This window comes from Neophocaena asiaeorientalis, unplaced genomic scaffold, assembly GCF_003031525.2.
Source record: "Neophocaena asiaeorientalis asiaeorientalis breed wild unplaced genomic scaffold, Neophocaena_asiaeorientalis_V1.1 scaffold39, whole genome shotgun sequence".
Classification (NCBI taxonomy): domain Eukaryota; kingdom Metazoa; phylum Chordata; class Mammalia; order Artiodactyla; family Phocoenidae; genus Neophocaena; species Neophocaena asiaeorientalis.
The window spans coordinates 7,777,132-7,796,931 of NW_020175670.1; the positions used below are offsets into that span (position 1 = coordinate 7,777,132).

The window sequence follows — 19,800 nt, forward strand, 5'->3', positions numbered from 1 at the left end:
GAGCGGGGGTTGGTAGTAATTTCTTAAAGAACTCCCAGATCGGTACATAATTATACTCTGTTCTTCCTATAGAGCTGCAGGCCACAAACTTTTTCCGTAAAGGGCCAGAAAATAAATCTCTTATGCTTTGTGGACCATATGGTATCCGTGGCAAGTACTCAACTCTGCAGAAAAGCAGCCTTAGACAATAGGTGAATGAATTGATGTGGCTGTGTTTCAATAAAACTCTACTTACAAAAACAGGAGGTGAATGGTATTTGACCCAAGGACCACAGTTTGCAGATCCTGCTATAAACAGTTTCAGACACATAACAATAGCAGCTAATGATAAAAAAATTTTTTATAATGTAATCAGAATTTGTATTTATTTATTTAAATTTATTTATGTATTTTATTTTTGGCTGCATTGGGTCTTCGTTGCTGCACACGGGCTTTCTCTAGTTGCGGCGAGCGGGGGCTACTCTTCATTGCGGTGCTCAGGTTTCTCATTGCGGTGGCTTCTCTTGTTGGGGAGCACGGGCTCTAGGCGCATGGGCTTCAGTAGTTGTGGCTCGCCACCTCAGTCGTTGTGGCTCGCAGGCTCTAGAGCACAGGCTCAGTAGTTGTGGCACACGGGCTTATTAGTTGCTCCCCGGCATGTGGGATCTTCCCGGACCAGGGTTCGAACCCATGTCCCCTGCACTGGCAGGCAGATTCTTAACCACTGCGCCACTAGGGAAGTCCCACGATAACAATTTTTAAACTGTACCTAGTGACACTAGGGAGAATGGAACCCACACCTTGGTGTATCTAATCCATGCTCTTTACAGGGACTGGCCAACAAATAACATTCTTTTGGGAGACAAAAATTCCATAGAATACAAAAGAGTAGAAAACACTTTTTAACCTGGACCAAGTTAAAAACTGAATTTTCAGTGTAGATAACATTTTTCTAACACTGAGAAGACACCAAAAAAGGTTTCACCCTTCTAAACTGTATGATGAACCCTGATGGAACGAAAGCAAAGAACTGAATTTCATGCTCTCTCAAAAACAGTGATTTAACTTAAACTAGGAGGAATTATGCCACTTACCCGGGACAAAATACTTTCTAAAGACTCCGTTAAAGATCTCTTCGCTTTGTTTTTCAGCATATCTAGCCTAAATCGAGTGGCACTAGATGGTAATTCACTTCCAATATTCTCTGCTGCAATCTGTGATGCCTAAAAAGTGAAACAATGGAAAATTAAGTCACTTAGATCTTCCTTCCCTCCTTCTTTCCTTCCTTTTTAAAGGACTGAAAAATCTCTAGAATGCATCTTTTTGACCTCAGGTCATTTTTTCTGTGACCTCTTCTCATCTGCTCCTTGGTGACATGACTGCAAGTCCAGGAAATAATTTTGCCTCAAAGAGTTGCTTTGCCTACTCCAAACAAAATAAGGAAAAGTGCTTAGAAACTCATCAGTTAACAAAACAGTTTAGAGCTTGGGCTCTGCGGCTGGATCAGAGACATGCCATTCACTAGCTGTGGACTTGAGCAAGTTTCTTTCTTTCTCTGAGCCACAATTTCGTCTTCTGTAAATTGAGATCAACCTCACGATCTAATCATAGTGCTATGTTGTGAGATTAAAACACGTAAAGCATGTAAAACATTGGGCACAGCTTCTGGTACAAAGGTAGCTATGATTAGCTTTTCAAAGTAAAGTAACAACTTACTTTTGGGGGCATTTCAGAGGATGAGACAAAATAAATCTAATCAACTGAAGAATCCATCCTCTCTGCCTACACTAATCCCTTCATCCCCTTCTACAGAATCCTGTCTTTTTCCTCTCTCCCACCTATTGCTTCCATCATCCCATTCATTCTCCTCTGCAACCAAGTCTCTCCCTTAACTGATGGGAACATGAAACTGACAACATAAAAGTTTGTTTGCCAATCACAAAATGAAGTTTAATGTTACTTATTAACAAAGAGGTATGCTTAAAAAATACCAAAAAAACCTCTACTCTAGATTAAATTGTTTCTTCTATGGATTCTTACCTGAATGCTTCCTGCTAGATGATGATTTTGTTAGAAAAATACTCAACCACATCCTCCATTACTCTAAACCCCAACTATTCTTTGTTGCTGTTACATATGTCAAGCATACAGAAAAATGTGCAGATTAATACAATAAATGCCTTCATACCACCTCCAGCTTTGGCCAAGTTAACATTGTGCAGGTGTTGAGAAGAACAGTGATGAGCACAGGCTCTGGCAGTCACTCAACAAATACTGACTAAGTCATGTAGCATGGGTGGATGCCTTACTAGTTGCAATTTGGTCCCGTGCAATCATTTACCAAGAGTAAGAGTCTATCCAGACTGGAGTCAGCCTCTAGAGCAAAGGGAATTACCCACAAAGAACCCTCAGGGGCCTGCATTTGACTCAATACCAGTTCACTCACGAAGTTAAGAAACTGTAGACCTGCTTTCAAACTCATAACCAAATTTTTCCTAAAAAAGAAGCATTTTTAACTGTTCTCTGATATACACAGAAAATACTGGCTAAAAGACTAGTAGAACGTAGTAGATCCTACACAGAAAGAACAAAAACTGCACTTGTGTTTTTCTTTTTGTAAACCAGGCCATAAGAATCTCTATATACTTACTTCAATGCTGCTTCTGCTCTCCTCTACCATCTAAAAAGGTTCTTTTCTATGTCTATCACTGTAATTCAAATGCAGTCTGAAAATAATTCACATTTAGAAAATAATTCACGTTTAGAAAATAATTTGCATTTAGAAAATAACACACTCCTTGTTTATTTTAAACTAAGCATCTAGAAGTTTCTCCTTTGAAGATGATGCTGGTTCTTGGTAAGTTTCTAGTGTGGGGCTCTAGAGTGAATTTGTACTGCAGTCCTCACATTGCCCATCCCAAGACAGATGGGTAAACTCTAAGCATGAACGTTTGGAGCCAAGTTTTAAATTCTGAAGCTACCATGAAGTTCTCAGTTCAGAACCCACCATCCAGTAGTGTCACAATGTATCCACCATCAGCCTTATTCAGAATAACCAGCACCTAGAAATAGCTAAGGTGCCCATCAAAAGGAGAATGGAGAAACAAACTGTGCTATTGACACAATGGAATAAAAAGGAACATAATTACTGATTTATGAAGCAACAAGGACGAATATCAAAAACATTATGCTAAGCGAAAGAAACCAGAACTAAGAGAGAACATACTGTATGATTCCATTTATAGAAAGTTCTAAAACAGGCAAAACTAATCTGTCGTAGAAAAAAAAATCAAAACAGTGGTTGCCTGGGGGAGGGAGGGAGTGAGGACTGACTGGGTATGGGGGTACTTTCTGGCATGATGGAGATGTTCTGTACCTTGATACGGGTCTGGGTTACCTAAATATACGAAATCCTCAAAACTCAACAAATGGTACACTCAAGATTTGTGCAACTTACTATATGTAAATGTTATCTCCAAAAAATTGTAAATAAATACCAAATTCTAATTAATGATATGCATACTGAAGTGTTTAGGGATCAAGAGTACTAGTATCAGAAACTTACTCTGAAAAACATCAAAAATAAGGTAGAGTAATAGATGGATAGCTATATGGGAAAGCAAACATAACAAAACGTTTAAAATGGTTTCACCCAGATGGTGGGTATGTGAGTGTTCACTGTGTGATTCTTTCAACTTTTTGGTATGTTTGAAATTTTTTGTAATAAAATGTCAGAAAAAAAAAGAAAGAAAAACTTATCTACTGGATAACGGACCCAGACAAATCGATGAGTGGTTACATAACATTAGATTTTGTTAGTTAATCATTATGCCCTTTAGGAGCTTAAGATAATGTCCTTGGACCTCACACACATGGGCTCCACACTCTCTAGCAAACGACTTGACCTCTGTTCCTCATGTCCTTGTCTCTAACATAGGTATTATACCACCTATCTCAAAAAAGTTGTTGTAGAAAAATATGGAATAATTCATGTAGAGAATTAAAACTATACTAGTACTTGGGAAACGTTCAATCAGTGGCAGTTGATTTAATATTATTAATTTTTGTACCAGCTCAGTGAATACAAGCAGAAATGATATGTCCACTGATTCAAACATGATACTCTCTAAACTTTATTAATTTATAGGTCCTTGCCCAAACTGAATCCTTTCCCATAAGATCAAAGGATTCCTTCAGTTTGTTTTCTACTTTACGGAACGATTCCTTTGACAGGTATCCAACAACACCAACGCTTCAGTCTGAAAAGCATGTACAGTGTGGCATCACCAGAGCTCTGAGAAGTACAGCCCTGAGACTGTGCTCATTGTCTTCCATCTACATTTTTTTTTTTTCTTTTTTTTTTTTTTGCGGTACGCGGTTCTCTCACTGTTGCGGCCTCTCCTGTTGCAGAGAACAGGCTCCGGACACGCAGGCTCAGCGGCCATGGCTCACGGGCCGAGCTGCTCCGCGGCATGTGGGATCTTCCCGGACCGGGGCACGAACCCCTGTCCCCTGCATCGGTAGGCGGACTCTCAACCACTGCACCACCAGGGAAGCCCTTCCATCTACTTTTGAAGGCTGGTGGACACAGACCACAATTCTACCTCTCTCTAGGTCAAGTCAAAACACATTTTCAAAGGTTACAGGAATTTTTAGGAGCAATAAGAACATAATGAAGTCCATGTGGTTAAATTATCTGGTAGCAGAAAGAGAGCAGGAATCTATCGGTGAACTCTCAAAAGTTCATCTGATCGATCTATAAAGCAGCTGCGGCTCTGAAAAGCCGAACTCGGAGCCCAAGAGGGTATCCAGCCTAGGGGACACCCAACTACTGCCCAGACACCAGTTCCACTTTGTGAGACTTGGTCTTCTTTACATTAAATTCTGTTTTCAAATGAGGGAAAATAAAAGAAACATTAATATATTTCTTTACTGTACTAGTCTATGCCCAAATCATAAAGATACTACCCTGTTCCACAAAAATGAGATTGCATTTAGGGCAAAACTTTCCATCCACCATAAACACTTCATTCTCCTTTCTAGCCATTATAAATTATTTCAGAATTATCAATTTCCTGTTGGAACAAGTTAGAGTGACTCAGGAAAGAGAAAATCAAACATAGAATAACTATCAGTGGCACAAGAGAAAAAAGGAAAGAAAATGAGAAAAGAAATATGTTGGAAAATGAACTAGGGAATTAACTGAAAACTTAGACTGGGTGGCCCATCCAAAAGTGAACAGGAGGATAACAGAACTTGCCCACTCTCTTAAGGGTACCGGCTGAGAAGGGAGGAAGGTCAACACACAAAGGCCAAAAACACAGTGTACTGATATTAGGGTCACAGCTAAGGGGCCCTAGAGTTGGCCGATGAAATTAAAAACAATGTTGGCCACTGTGTGTGACCAGGAGTTCAGCAAAGGCACATAATTGCCAAAGCCAGCTGGAAAGCAGAAAGCAAATGGGGAGAGTTGCTGTGTGTGCATCCAAATAAAACTGCATCACGGTTACGTTACTGGAAAAGCAGAGGCTGTTTACAGGGAAAATAGCAAGAGGAGAGCACACAACTGAGCATTAAAACACCTTGAGAATAAGCACTCAGGAAGTATTCTTTTTTTAAAAAAAGGCAATGTACTTCTGGAAATTAAAGACCCTTTGAACATACTTCACTGATTTTTCTCTAGGCTTTCTGGCCTAACAGTAACTTAAACAAATACAAAATGCATGTTTAGAAGCTATAAGGGTTATTAATAAATTGACTTACAGAGAGTCCAAAAGAAATAGGAAAATGGTCCTGAATCCCAAACTCGAAGCTCTTCAAAGACAGAGCCCTGCAGGCCGCCCCAGCCTCTGAGATAGCACCCCTCACACAGAAAAGCTGAACAGAGCTGTGGAAAGAGAGGACAGGAGGCCAACTCTGCACCTCCAGCATACGAAGTGGAATTAACAGAAGCTCCATATCTGAATAGCACGTAAACCAGGCTAATACTGTATGGGATTTATCAGTAGTGCTATCTTCTATTCACATTGCATTTTCATTACAAAGAGCTTCCGGGCACTTTATATAATTCTGAAGGCAGCTGTACAATGTCAGTCCCATTTAATCAAGGAGAAAGGTGAGGTGACAGGGACTGGCTCCCAGCAGGTCGAGCTTTCCTTGCTAGCATCCACTCGTAAACTCCACTCTCGATGCTCTACACCAGTTCCCTCATCAGAGCAACTACTCTGCTCCCACTACAACACAGACAGAAACTCTCCTCACCTTTTCTAAGCACAATCTAAATATTCCCCAATTTCCCCTACATGTGTAACAAATGAAAATAAAATTCAGGGAGAAAAAGAAGTTTCAGAGCTTCAGAAAATCCTCAAGACTCTGTTTTACACAGTGTCCTGGTAAAATTTTAAGAAGAGAGAAAAATGCCATACCTGCTTTATCTCCCCAATATGGACGTGAACTTTTTGTTTCTCTTCATATAAACATCTCAGGAAAGAAACAATCAATTCATTCTCTCGCTGCTCATTTCTTGGTCTCAATTTCTTAATGAAAAAAAGAATATATTACATTAATTTTTAATTGTCACCAAAACTGCTAACCCATCCCTTTGAAAATGCTACCAGCTCCCATTCATCAACTAGTGCTTTTACCCAACCACCTCACTAGGGGGCACCAATGATCCTACAACTGGAGATAATTTTTAAAAAGAAAACAGATAACGAAGCCAGCCAGTGGGCCAGATTTAGCCTCTGACCTCTGATGTCCTTATACCTAAAATAAACATTTCACATCAGATAGAGGCATAGTCAAAATATTTAATAAACAGTCTTAAAAACATAAGAAAAGGACAAAAATCTGTGGAAACACCCAGAGGTCAAGAGCCACAATGGTTACTTATTTATAAACTCTTATGGTCAGGGAACTGGAAAGGAAACCAGCAACTGGATCCAGGGCCATGGTTCCTTCCACATGTCAAACATGTTCATCATGAAGCACTTCCTGGAAGCCCCACAAGGCATACACTTGCACACAAAATTTCATGGCATGGACTCAATTTTTTTCCTCTGGTTTTTAAAAAATTATTTGTATGCCTTTTATTTTTCAGACAAGGTAGTGGCAAAGCACACTGGACTGGAAATCAGGTCATGTAAGTTCAAGGTGCTGCCTAGAAGTGAGACCAAAGGCTTGTCATTTAAGCTTAGCTTCTCTGTCTGTTCAAATGAAGATTATGCACCAAATACACTCCAAGGTCTTTTCCAGCCCCAAATTCTTCGGATTTGAAATACCAGAGTTCATGTTTAGAAGACCATCTAATTTAATGTATTCAATTATTTTCCCTGAATATGAAGAAAACAAAACTGAATTACTCTGGAGATAAACAAAGTTTCTGGTCTATAAACTTTAGAAAAATATCTTTTTTTTTTACAATGACAGTTATCCATTGCCCTGCTCCTCCCTCCCCCCCTACCCCAAACCTCTAGCCTGCCCTTTAAATCAAAGTCAGGGTGTCTAATAAACGGATCAATTACACAAGCATCCGAGTCTGGGTCAACAACGTTCTCGGCAGCCCAGCTGACTAAGGAACAATTTTACCCCTCATGTCACAGACGAGAAGCATTCTAACATTCCTCTCTTAAAGACAAAGATCATTTTAAATAAGTTGTTCCTGTTACCCAAGGAAACGATAGTAAATGATTAGAAGAGGTTGTTTTCAATGAGGACTTCCTGTTCTTTCAAATTTCAGATTTAAGGATTAAATATTTTAAAGGTCAGAATAGATGTTCTCAATCTGGATGCCAAGCCATGAACCTTGATGTTATAAATTTTTACATGTTTTATGCAACACGCGGGTTGTTCCAGAGGAAGTTTCCATCAGATCTTCAAAAGAGGAAAGTGGTAGTCACATACCACAATCCTAACTTAATTTTGCTGACCTCGGGACGGTTACAGATATACTGTGAGTCTAAAAGCCCCCAGAGACAACAGGAACTTTCACTCATTGCTGGTAGGAACATGATATGGTTACAGCACTTTGGGAGCCAGTTTGGCAGCTTCTTACAAAAACTAACCATGTTCCCACCATGTGATCCAACAATCATACTGCTTAGTGTTCACTTGAATGAGTTGAAAATGTATGCCCATACAAAAGCCTGCACAAGAATGTGTATAGCAGCTTTATTCATAATTGCTAAAATTTAGAAGCAACCAGGTGTCTTTAAACAGGTGAATGGATAAACTGTGGTACATCCAATGAAATATTACTCAGCACTAAAAAGAGCTATCAAACCACAAAAAGACATGGAGGAACTTTAAATGCATATTGTTAAGGGAAAGAAGCCCAACTGAAAAGGCTACACAAAGAGTATGATTCTAACTATGTGACATTCTGGAAAAGACAAACTATGGAGACAGTAAAAGATCAGTGGTTGCCTGGGGTTTGGAACAGAGGTGGGGGGCTGGGGAACAGTGAAAAGGTGGAGCATAGAGAATCTTTAGGGCAGTGAAACAATTCTGTACGATACTATAATGGTGGATACATGCCATCAAGCATGTATCAGAACCCACAGAATGTACCACACCAAGAGTTAACCCTAATGTAAACTACAGACTTTAATCACTAAAGATGTATCAATATTGGCTGATCAACTGTAATAAAGGTACCACACACTAAGACAAGATATTAACAGGGGAAACTGGCTTGAGGAAAGGGCATGAGAAGTTTTATGGGAACTCTTTGTACTTCCACCCACTTTTTCTGTAAAACTAAAACTACTCTAAGAAATAAAGTATATATATATTTTAAAGTCCAGGAAAGAGAAGCAGGCAGGAATCACGAAGCCTCTGAGCAGGCACCCAAGAGCTGACCCATTCTTTCTTCTCCTATTCTTCAATCAAACCTTTGGGCTGCTCTCACAAGAAAATTTGTATTTTGTTGGAGAAATTCTTCGTAATCACTTATTTCAACATATCAAAAAAGGCTAAGAATGCAGTAACAGGAGAGGAGCATTATTAATACATTCTCTTTCCCTCAGCATATACGTGAAAGAAACTACTTGAATGGACAGAAAATGAGACTAAACTGAGCACAATGTACTACCACAGCTGCTGCCCAGACACTGCATCAAGGAGCTCGTTAAACATCACAGCGGAAAGTCAGTGAGGCTGAGAAGACCATGTCTGTGGTGTCATACAAGGTCAAGAAATAAACCCTTTCTTAAAATAACTGAAACATGACTAGGGGCTACCCTGCTATTTAGTGAAAACGATTAGCAAGGTATCATCTCCTGAGTGCCTCCCAGGGAACTTCACCATCCTGCAAAGGGACAAATCATTATTTCCTGAAGATGATTTAACTTTATAAACATTCATGACAGAGAGACAGGTCTGAGGAAAATAATGGGGAATGAAGTTGGATAACATCCCTTTGCAGTCAAAAATTAACTTGCTTATTACTCAAAGTTAACCTCCGGAGTCAGGAGTCAGGATGGTGGTCACCTGGGGCAGGACCAAGGGGGGATTCGGAGGGACTGGACACGCTCTGTTTCCTAATCTGCGTGCTGCACAGGTGTATTCATCTTATAAAAATTCACTGACAGGGCTTCCCTGGTGGCGCAGTGGTTGAGAATCTGCCTGCCAATGCAGGGAACACGGGTTCGAGACCCGGTCTGGGAAGATCCCACATGCCGCGGAGGAACTAGGCCCGTGAGCCACAACTACTGAGCCTGCGCGCCTGGAGCCTGTGCTCTGCAACAAGAGAGGCCGCGACAGTGAGAGGCCCGCGCACCGCGATGAAGAGTGGCCCCCGCTTGCCGCAACTAGAGAAAGCCCTCGCACAGAAACGAAGACCCAACACAGCCAAAAATAAATAAATAAATAAATAAATATTCTTAAAAATTCACCTACAGCCAATATTTTATAACTAGAGTATAACCTTTAAAAATTGTGAATCACTACGTTGTACACCTGAAACTTATGTAATATTATAAATCAACTATACCTCAAAATAATTTTTTTTATTTCACTGAACTATATACCACTGATTTGTGTGCTTTTCTATAGTTATATTCCATTTTAAAAAAATGAACAATATAAAACAATTAATTGCCTGTTAAAAGCAACAAAGCCAATGTTGCTACGTGTTTCTTAACCTCATTTCTATGAGGGCGGGCCTATAAATTGGTTGTAAAAGCAATCTGAAATCCATTTCTAACACTGCCTAATGAATACCAGAATGCTGAGAAAGCCTACGGTCTTCTGAGGAGTCTACTGAAAATGGCAGTGCTCACCTGGACTACAGCCTGACATCTTTCTAAAAAAGTATAATGAAATCTTGTAAGAAATAATTTTAAAACCATGGAAAAATCCAATTAAGCTGCTCTACATTCTGTATAAAGTGAAAAAAAATTCCTCCAACCACTTATCGTTAACTTGTGAAAAGTCACATTATTTAATCCGTTATCGACATCTACTGACTATAAATCTACTTGATTTACCTACTGAGTATTAATTAAGTCATTCCCTGAAATACACTCATTCAGATGAAGAAAATTCGACTTTGAGACAGTTTCTTTACTAGCCCAACTCAGACTGAAAGCAACTTCTCCCTGAGGACGACCTATGTAAACTCAAGCCAGCCAGCAGGGGACAGCACCTGGACAGAGCCAGACCCCACCCAAGGGTCACATTCTCATTCGCCCACTTAGACATGTTTGAAAAATGTACACTTCAAAAAGGTCCTAAATTAAAAAGTGGTTCTACAGTGTCTTGAGTCCTCTTAGAAGGGTTAGCACACCCACAGGCCCATCTGGCACCAAGTTCTCCTCACAGAGCTGAAAGTCAAAGCCGGCTTATTTGCAGCAGTGATACTTCCCCAGCATCATCTGCACAGTAATTAATGATTTCTTTTTCTTTATGGTTCTGTTTGGGTTGCACTTTTTTCTTTTTGCATGAAACATTTATTTACAAAAACACTGAATATATATGTTTTAATAACTATTTAAGCAATCATGTACTATTGATTTCAATAGTAATTACATTTGTTTTATAAAAATTTGCCCTTGGAGAATTTCCTCAGAAACAAATCATTCTCCAGGAAAAAAACCATACAAAGGAAAATATTAACCATTCTATTTAAAAGAGGTATCATGACACTGCAAAGCCACCTTTTTCCTTATGATCTGTTTGAAATGCATGATTTTCAAATGCATTAGCAGGAACTACTACCTAAAAAGAAACTAGTGACTTGGTTTATAAAATATTTTATAAAAAAACAAGAATGGTCATTGAGTAAATAATTTAATAAGACTACCAATAAGCCGTCAGAAGAAGAGATCCATGTTAAATCTGTATTATTCAAAAAAGAGCCACACCTACAATGAGGGGGGACAAAGTACGAGCTGGCTTTTCAAAACCAATGAACAATGACTTCCCTTTGGTCTTTAAACCAATCAAAAAATTACAGAGCCTTCTACAACACCACACAGGGATCCCAGGATATTAACTGAATCCATTTTTTTAAAACAAACTTTTGTCACTGATTTTCTCTAAAGCCTCGTTGCCATTTTTTATATTGAGTGTCTCACACTCACATGGATCAAAGAGAATCTCAAAATCACATCCATCAGGAACATAATCATTGCTGCAGAAGGGTATCTGGGGTATTACCTATCCTGATTCACCACACTGTTTTGGGGAAAGCTACACAGTGCTATCTAAATAAAAGAGAAAACAAACTCACATTAGAGGAGGAAGGTGCATCTTCTATGCTTGCTAGAAAGATATTCCCCAAAGTGACTTGATGGCACTAAAACAGCAAAGTGGGCTAGCATCAGATGAAAAAGGACCCAGCTCTGGGCTTCCCTGGTGATGCAGTGGTTAAGAATCCACCTGTCAGGGTTCCCTGGTGGCGCAGTAGTTGAGAGTCCGCCTGCCGATGCAGGCGACACGGGTTCGTGCTCCGGTCTGGGAAGATCCCACATGCCGCGGAGCGGCTGGGTCCGTGAGCCATGGCCGCTGAGCCTGCGCGTCCGGAGCCTGTGCTCCGCAACGGGAGAGGCCACAACAGTAAGAGGTCCGCGTACCACAAAAAAGAAACAAAAGAAGAATCCATCTGCCAATGTAGGGGACATGAGTTCGAGCCCTGGTCCAGGAAGATCTCACATGCTGCAGAGCAACTAAGCCCATGTGCCACAACTACTGAGCCTGCGCTCTAGAGCCCGTGAGCCACAACTACTGAGCCCGTGTGCCACAACTACTGAAGTCCACGCGCCTAGAGCCTGTGCTCTGCAACAAGAGAAGCCACTACAATGAGAAGCCGATGCACCGCTACGAAAAGTAGCCCCCGCTCGCCGCAACTACAGAAAGCCTGAGCGCAGCGACGAAGACCCAACACAGCCAAAAATAAATTAAAATAAATTAAAAAAAAAAAAAGAAAAAGGACCCAGCTCCCATCACAAATGCATTAACAATCAGAAGCAAATTGTCCATCCATTTATGAATTCCAAGTACAAATCACATTAAATTTGTGTGAGAGTACTGTGTACTTCGAACGCTAAAGATCCTTTAAGAAAAAACAAAGTAGTGTGTCTCAAGTCAATTCAAAAGAAAATAAGAAAACTTAAAGGCAATTGGAAATTGTGAAAGTTACATTCTAAGCAATTTATGAAATTAAAAAACCCTTCCTATGCTCTCCTTCAAACATACATATGCCAATCCTACTGCAGAAGATCAAGGGAAGGAGAACTCGAACACGTGATTGACAAAGACAATTCTTTAATTTTTCACTCTAACAGGAAACAGATCACGGGCCCTGTCTGCAGCCTCTCCCTCAGTGAAGAGGGAGAGGGAACCTACAGTCTAGACTTGCTAGCCATCTTGTTTTGTTTAAAGACTTCTCTACGTGCAGAACCCCTAGCACTCTCCTCCCCACTAGAGACTTATGCTTTGTTCTGATGTACTCTCCTCCCTAGGAAAGTGCCACAAAACCACAGAAAATGCCCCTCGGCTAAAGCACACATGAAATTTTTGATGAGCTCATTAAAGATTCATAATGAACAGACTATGGGCACGCCAGCACACACAGTGTGGTTTCCCGAGATAAGTGCATCTAAACGCAAGGATGACAGTGCGGTTCTGGGCTTAATGCAGAAAACCGATGAGCTTGGGTTTTCTTCTGTATTTTGTTTTTATGTTTAGGTTTGATATACCACATAGTAGGTAACACCTAAATTTATTTTCAAAACTGAAAAAAAAGAGCGAGGAAGAAAAGTTATGTTCAATTTCATGTACAAAATGTTATATCCTTAAGACTCTCACACTTAGGGCTGAAATCCCAAGCGGGAAGGAGCTAGCAGAGGTCTCCCAGGGAGGGCTTCCCTGGTGGCACAGTGGTTGAGAGTCCGCCTGCCAATGCAGGGGACACGGGTTCGTGCCCCGGTCTGGGAAGATCCCACATGCCGCGGAGCGGCTGGGCCCGTGAGCCGTGGCCTCTGAGCCCGCGCGTCCGGAGCCTGTGCTCTGCAATGGGAGAGGCCACAACGGTGAGAGGCCCGCATACCGCAAAAAAAAAAAAAAAGAGGTCTCCCAGGGACAGCAGTGTTCAGGGACCAAAATCCAGGTCCCCTGTCTCCCGGGCTGAGGCTCTCTCCACTTTATTATTTCCTTTCTCTTGTTCCTTAAGGGAGAGTTCCCCTGGTTTAGTAGTTTTCACGTGAAAAACCAAGCCCTGATAGGAATCTGCAATTCTGACCTGGCCCCTGTCCCGAGGCTGTTAAAGCTTAAACCTAGAGGAACTCAGGCCCACTTCCTTGAGGATCTAACAGGTTTGCTTTGCTATTTTTTATAAATAAAATGTCACAAAGAAGCTGCCTCCTTTCTTCCTTCTGCAAATTTAAAACCAGTACTGTACCTGAACCTCCTCAAAAATAGTTGCTTGCTCCTGATTAGTTAGTGTTGTCAGGTGCTTCTGGAGTTCTAGTTTGGTTTTGGAAGAATTCATTCCTATTAAGAGAAAAAAAGAGACATGAGAACACTCTAGGTAACAGTTACGAGGTAGAGTTAACACTTCCCATGCTCACTCCCCCCTCTTACATGACTTAACCACCTTCTTAAGGCTTCTGAGGTTTTATGGAAAGTCTAATCAATAATGTCGGTGATGATGATGACCCTGACAACAAGCAACATTTTTTTTTTTTTTGCGGTATGTGGGCCTCTCACCGTTGTGGCCTCTCCCGTTGCGGAGCACAGGCTCTGGACGCGCAGGCTCAGCGGCCATGGCTCGTGGGCGCAGCCGCTCTGCGGCATGTGGGATCCTCCCGGACCGGGGCACAAACCCGCGTCCCCTGCATCGGCAGGCAGACCCTCAATTACTGCGCCACCAGGGAAGCCCCTAAGCAACACTTTTTGATTGAGCCCTCACGTGGTAGGCACTGACTTAAACATCAGGCCTGTATCGTTTCATTTAATACTCAGAACAATCTGGTAAAGAGGACTCGATTAGCCCCATTTTACAGTTACGGAAACTGAGACCCAGAGAGCTCAGTTAATTCCCAAAGACCCCATACTGGACTCTACGTCAGCTTTGTGTGGTTCCAAATTGCCTTTTTTCGCCACTACTCCAGGTCAGAACACCTCACACAGCCAGAACATTGTCCGCAGGAAACGATAAATTCTCAGGGAGTATTTATATGTAAACTAGACAATCTCCCTTAAGGATAAACAACTACTGCCCCATTTGAAAACTGACCAACATTCTTCTCTTACAGGTTAGGCTAGGCTCTTTCAGAAGAAAGTGATTTGTGTGGCTAACAACTTTCCCTTTACCACCACAGGCTTAGTAATAGTCTTATGGCCACTTAAATAACATTACAAAGGATTCTGAGGGAAAGTCATTAAAATAAAGTTGCAATTTTAATGTCCATTAGAATCTGGTATTTCAGAAAGTTCCTTCTCCACACATATATGGCTCAGACCCTGTTTTGCCTTTTCTTGGCGCCAGAGATAAATGCTACCCATGATGAAAAGATTTGGGATGAAAGGATTTGTTGACCTAACTACCGTGGAAAACAACACTGCTGCTGATTACTTTTATTCCCAGGGCAGTCCTGTCCCCATCCACATGCCATCCCGTCGTCTCCTCCTGAGGGTGAGCCACTGCGCAGGGCCTTGGCCAAGTCTCTGGGCCAGATTTATCTACATTACTAGGATGGCCAGAGGGGACAGCTCTGAACAGGGACTTGGAAACCAGGCCTCTGTTTTACAGATGAGTTTGCTGAGGTCCGGAGAAGCCAGGCGACTGACACGTCAGGAGGCCAATCAGCAGCCAAGGCTGCCCCAGAGCCAGTGCTCCTCCATCGCCCACCCCGCCCCCTGCAGCAGAAGGCAGGGCCCTCACCCTCCTAACAGGCGGTGGCGAGGTCGCTGCCCCTACTCAAACCACTGCAGCTCCCAGAAGTCCTTCCTCTTTCCACCGCCGTTTTCTTTTTTTGGCCAAGAAAACCCTAAGAGGCCACCATAAAAATAAAAGCCAGTATTTCTTAAGTGATTGCTGTGCCACTTCATGCAACACTACATAAATAATCTCATCTGATCCTCAACATAATCCTTGGAGTGGGCACTATTTTTAGCAATTCCAAGGTCTATAGATGAAGAAACTGAGGCACAGTGAAGTCAAATGTCTTGCCCAAGGTTATCAGCTAAGGAAGGGACAAAGTCAGAATCTGACCCACATCTGTCTGCCCCCAGAGACCACCCTAGGACACTCCACTGCTCCTTTACCCAGGCAGTCAAGCCACCTGATGCCACTGCCTTCAACACAGAAGTGAAGTGCTAAGTGAAATAAGTCAGCCAGAAAAAGACAAGTACTGTACGTTTCCACTTGTATGTGGAATCTAAAAGCAAACAAATATAACAAAACAGAAACAGACTTAACAAAGGACTAGTGGTCGCAGAGGGGAGGGGAAGGGGGGAAGGGTGGAAGGGTGAAATAGGTGTAATGTACAGCACAGGGAATACAGTCAATAATGTCATAATGATATTATGGTCATAATGTCATAATGTAATAATGTAATAATGTCATAATGATATTGTATGGTACATAAGAAATAAAAATAAACATAAGAAATAAAAATACTGACTCACTACGTTATACATCTGAAACTAATAATATCGTAAGTCAACTATTCTTCAATCAGAAAAAAAGAGGTCAGTAAAGGTGCAGAAAGGACAGATGAATTTTATCAGAGCACAGTTCAGGTACTCCTCAGGCAAGCTGTCAGGTCATACAAGCCAGGCAAACAGAGATGCCTTTACTGCACTAACTACTTACATGTTGAATCAAAACAGTGTTTAAATTTACGAGTAAAATTAGCACTTAGAAATCATTAAATAAAAACCCTCCCTGCATATGGATGTCAATGACACAGTGCAAACATCCTCTCTTGGAAACACTGTACTGCTTGATGAGACATTCACATGTGGAGAAAAACCCCAAGAAGAGTCAGACTAATTATATATACTTCTAACAATCTCAGGTGAAATCATACAGACTACTCTTCATATTCAGCAGGTCTGGAGAGATCCTTAGACAGTTCTATCCTCGTCTTCAGGGTGCCTCAATTCATTAGGTCCTTCCTGCCCCATCTCAAACCAGAGGTGGTCTTTGTGGTCCCAGCGCCTGCTCTCCACTGTGCACCCTCCACAGGGCTTCTCACTACCTTCAGCCTTGGCGGGGGGCGGGGAACGGGAGTTTCTGCAGCAAGAAGGTGGCACTCCCCAGGTGATGCCAAAAGGTTTTAGAGGGGAGAAGCGAGGCAAGTGAGCCCGCCTTCACGATGTCTGGTTGAAAAGGCTCTTATTAAAGGGAGCTCTGATGAATGCCTTTGCTTTGCTGAAGGCAAATTTACTTAGACAGCAAAAGGAAACCTCAGTAAAACTTTTTTTTTCCTTTTAGTGAAAGTATAATTCATTCCAAGAACTCCCAAAATGCTCCTCTAAACTTTAAAATAAGCAAAACACTATATAAATACTAGCAGTTGTACATAGTTCAAACACAGAATCAGCACAGCTGCACCCCTTACATGTTGTAAGTGTCCAACAGCACCCATACATACAGTGTATTTACTATTTTACAGAGTCCAGAGCATACTGACTATATCAATTTATTAAGAAAACAGTCTTGGGACTTTCCTGGTGGCACAGTGGTTAAGAACCCACCTGCCAATGCAGGGGACATGGGTTCGAGCCCTGGTCTGGGAAGATCCCACAGGCCGCGGAGCAGCTAAGCCCGCGAGCCACAACTACTGAGCCTGCGTGCCACAACTACTGAAGCCCAGGCGCCTAGAGCCCGTGCTCTGCAACAGGAGAAGCCACCGCAATGAGAAGCCCTCACGCTGCAACGAAGAGTAGCCCCTGCTCACCGCAAATAAAGAAAGCCCGCGCGCAGCAACGAAGACCCAACTCAGCCTAAATAAATATATTTAAAAAAAAAAAAAAAAAGTCTTTTAAGTCTTTCTTTTTGTTGCCATGTCATTGGTCCTCTCCACAGTTTATGGAGTTCCTGGCCAGATCATAACTTCCTATTAGAACTACTCCTATGGGAACATACAACGAGCTTTAATAAATGACTTCATTCTACTTATTAGGGATACAATATAGCAAAAAGGAAGAACCTTGAACTGTTCATAAAATAATCAGCATCTCCCCTACTAAGGATGGCTCTAATAATGTGCCATCTATACTTTAGAAATGCTTCCCATCATGTAGGCAAAATATAACCCTCACTAGCCTTCTAATTGTGCTATTTATTGGATGTTTCTACATTAGCATAGCTTTCTGCTTTGCTTGGATTTTATCCAGTAAAAAGATAAATGAAATGATAATTCCGAAACGATAGCAGCAAAATCCCCACCACAATTAAACTTTTCAGCTATATTTTTCTGAAAGCTAAGCCAGACCAAAGAAAGATGTATCAAGTGGAACTCTGGAACCCTTCCAGTTCCTGCAGATCAGGATCTGCTTTATCTTCAAGGCCAAAGTCATTGTTGGCTTCTTAATAAGCTCATAAGAGACATTTCTGTCATCATTTACCTTATCTTGACAACCACTAAGCAAAGGGTTAGTGATCCTCTCAGATGGGATCTCTTGTTAAAGCACACGTTTTCTTGTTCCCAAATATATTTTGTATAATGTCAGCAAGGAGTAACAGCTAGGAAAACACAGTTGAAAATGGTAATCATTTTGATTCATTTTAAAGAGCACTGAAATGCCAGCAAATGAAACTTCAAAGACCTTAAGATGATGTCAATTTGTCTTTCAAAAGGGAAATCAGATACGACTTCAAACCCATCAGGATGGTATCAACCCCAAATCCCAGAAACTAAGTTTGCTTATCCCTGAAATGTGCAAATAATCCCTTTTCCTCCCAGGGGTGGTGAGGATTAAGTGGACGATAATACATGTTAAAGAAAACACTTAGTACAGTGCCAGGCACATCTTAAGGAGGCAAAGCGTAACATGTACTGCAGTTTCTCCCTAAGCCAAATTTCTAGAAATCGTAGTCCATACTCGCAGCATCACTTCCTGTGCTCTTTCTCATGGGCTCCTCAGCTGCAACCTACCTTACGGCCGCTCCCTCCACTAAAACTGTTCCGGCAGAGGTTATCGATGACACTGTAATTGACTTACCCAGTGGAAATTCTTAGCTCTCTTGTTACGAGACCCCTCCATGGCAGCTGAAGTGACTGACCACTCACACCACCTTGCTAACAATGCAACTGGTCTTGTTCCCTGTGGTCCCCTTACTCCTCCACTGCCCTCAGAGCCCCTTGAGGGGAGATGGTCTAGGCACAGTGCCTGATATACAGAAGACATCCACCTATGAGTCCTGTAACTAACACAAGCCTCCACGGGGCAGAACCTTCCAACGAATTTGCCCAGGACCCTTAACAGCCCCCACCCCCACCCCGCCGCCCTCCCACCCCGGCTCACCCTCAATCCGCTCACAGAGCTTGTGCAGGCCCTGCAGGGGGCAGCCCTCACACAGCTGGGCCGTCGCCTTCGCTGTCTGCTGCACCGCGGCCACTGTGAAGGCCTGCTTCAGGGTCATCATGATCTCATCCACCTGATCGAAGAGAGGAGACTATAGTCATCAAAAAGTCCATTTAAAATGAGCTGGGCACATGGGACTTCCCTGGTGGCGCAGTGGTTATGAATCTGCCTGCCAATGCAGGGGACACGGGTTCGAGCCCTGGTCTGGGAAGATCCCACATGCCGCGGAGCAACCAAGCCCGTGCACCACGACTACTGAGTCTGCGCTCTAGAGCCTGTGAGCCACAACTACTCAGCCCGCGAGCCACAACTACTGAAGCCCACGCGCCTAGATCCCGTGCTCCGCAACAAGAGAAGCCACCGCAATGAGAAAGCCTGCACACTGCAATGAAGAGTAGCCCCCGCTCACCGCAACTAGAGAAAGCCCGTGCACAGCAACAAAGACCCAGCGCAGCCAAAAATAAATAAATAAATTTATTAAAAAAAAAAAAAAGCTGGGCAGAGATTTCAGGACTCTGTGGAAGGACTCAGTACTTTAAGATTCTTCTGGACTATTAGTCACAGGTTAATGAATAATAATCATAATACCCGCTAGGATTACACGTAGCCTAGAAACACTACAAATGCTCAAAGCTCTTCAAGGAGATAAGGTAAAAACTAGACGCAAATTAAATACTGAATGAAAACCAACTCTTCTGATCAAAAGTCCAAAATGACATTTGAAAAATGCTAAAGCAGAGGGTGAAAGTGAGCAGGCCTTTAAGAATGATGAAAATTGAAAAT

The 19,800-nt window shown here is 42.0% G+C and overlaps 1 protein-coding gene across 11 annotated transcripts in view; it reads right to left on the reverse strand.

The window, feature by feature from the left end:
* Positions 1-19,800, reverse strand: part of TBC1D1 (TBC1 domain family member 1) — a 353,465-nt gene that overhangs the window by 214,010 nt on the left and 119,655 nt on the right. For all 11 annotated transcript variants that reach the window (XR_003001308.1, XR_003001307.1, XR_003001309.1 and 8 more), the window contains 4 exons: positions 18,958-19,090; positions 13,880-13,971; positions 6,405-6,515; positions 1,074-1,202 (listed from right to left, as the gene is read on the reverse strand). Coding sequence is in view for 8 of the 11 variants with exons in the window: in XM_024731609.1 (XP_024587377.1) it covers positions 1,074-1,202; positions 6,405-6,515; positions 13,880-13,971; positions 18,958-19,090 (465 nt within the window). In the remaining 3 variants the exon portion in view is untranslated. The remainder of the gene's footprint in view (positions 1-1,073; positions 1,203-6,404; positions 6,516-13,879; positions 13,972-18,957; positions 19,091-19,800) is intronic.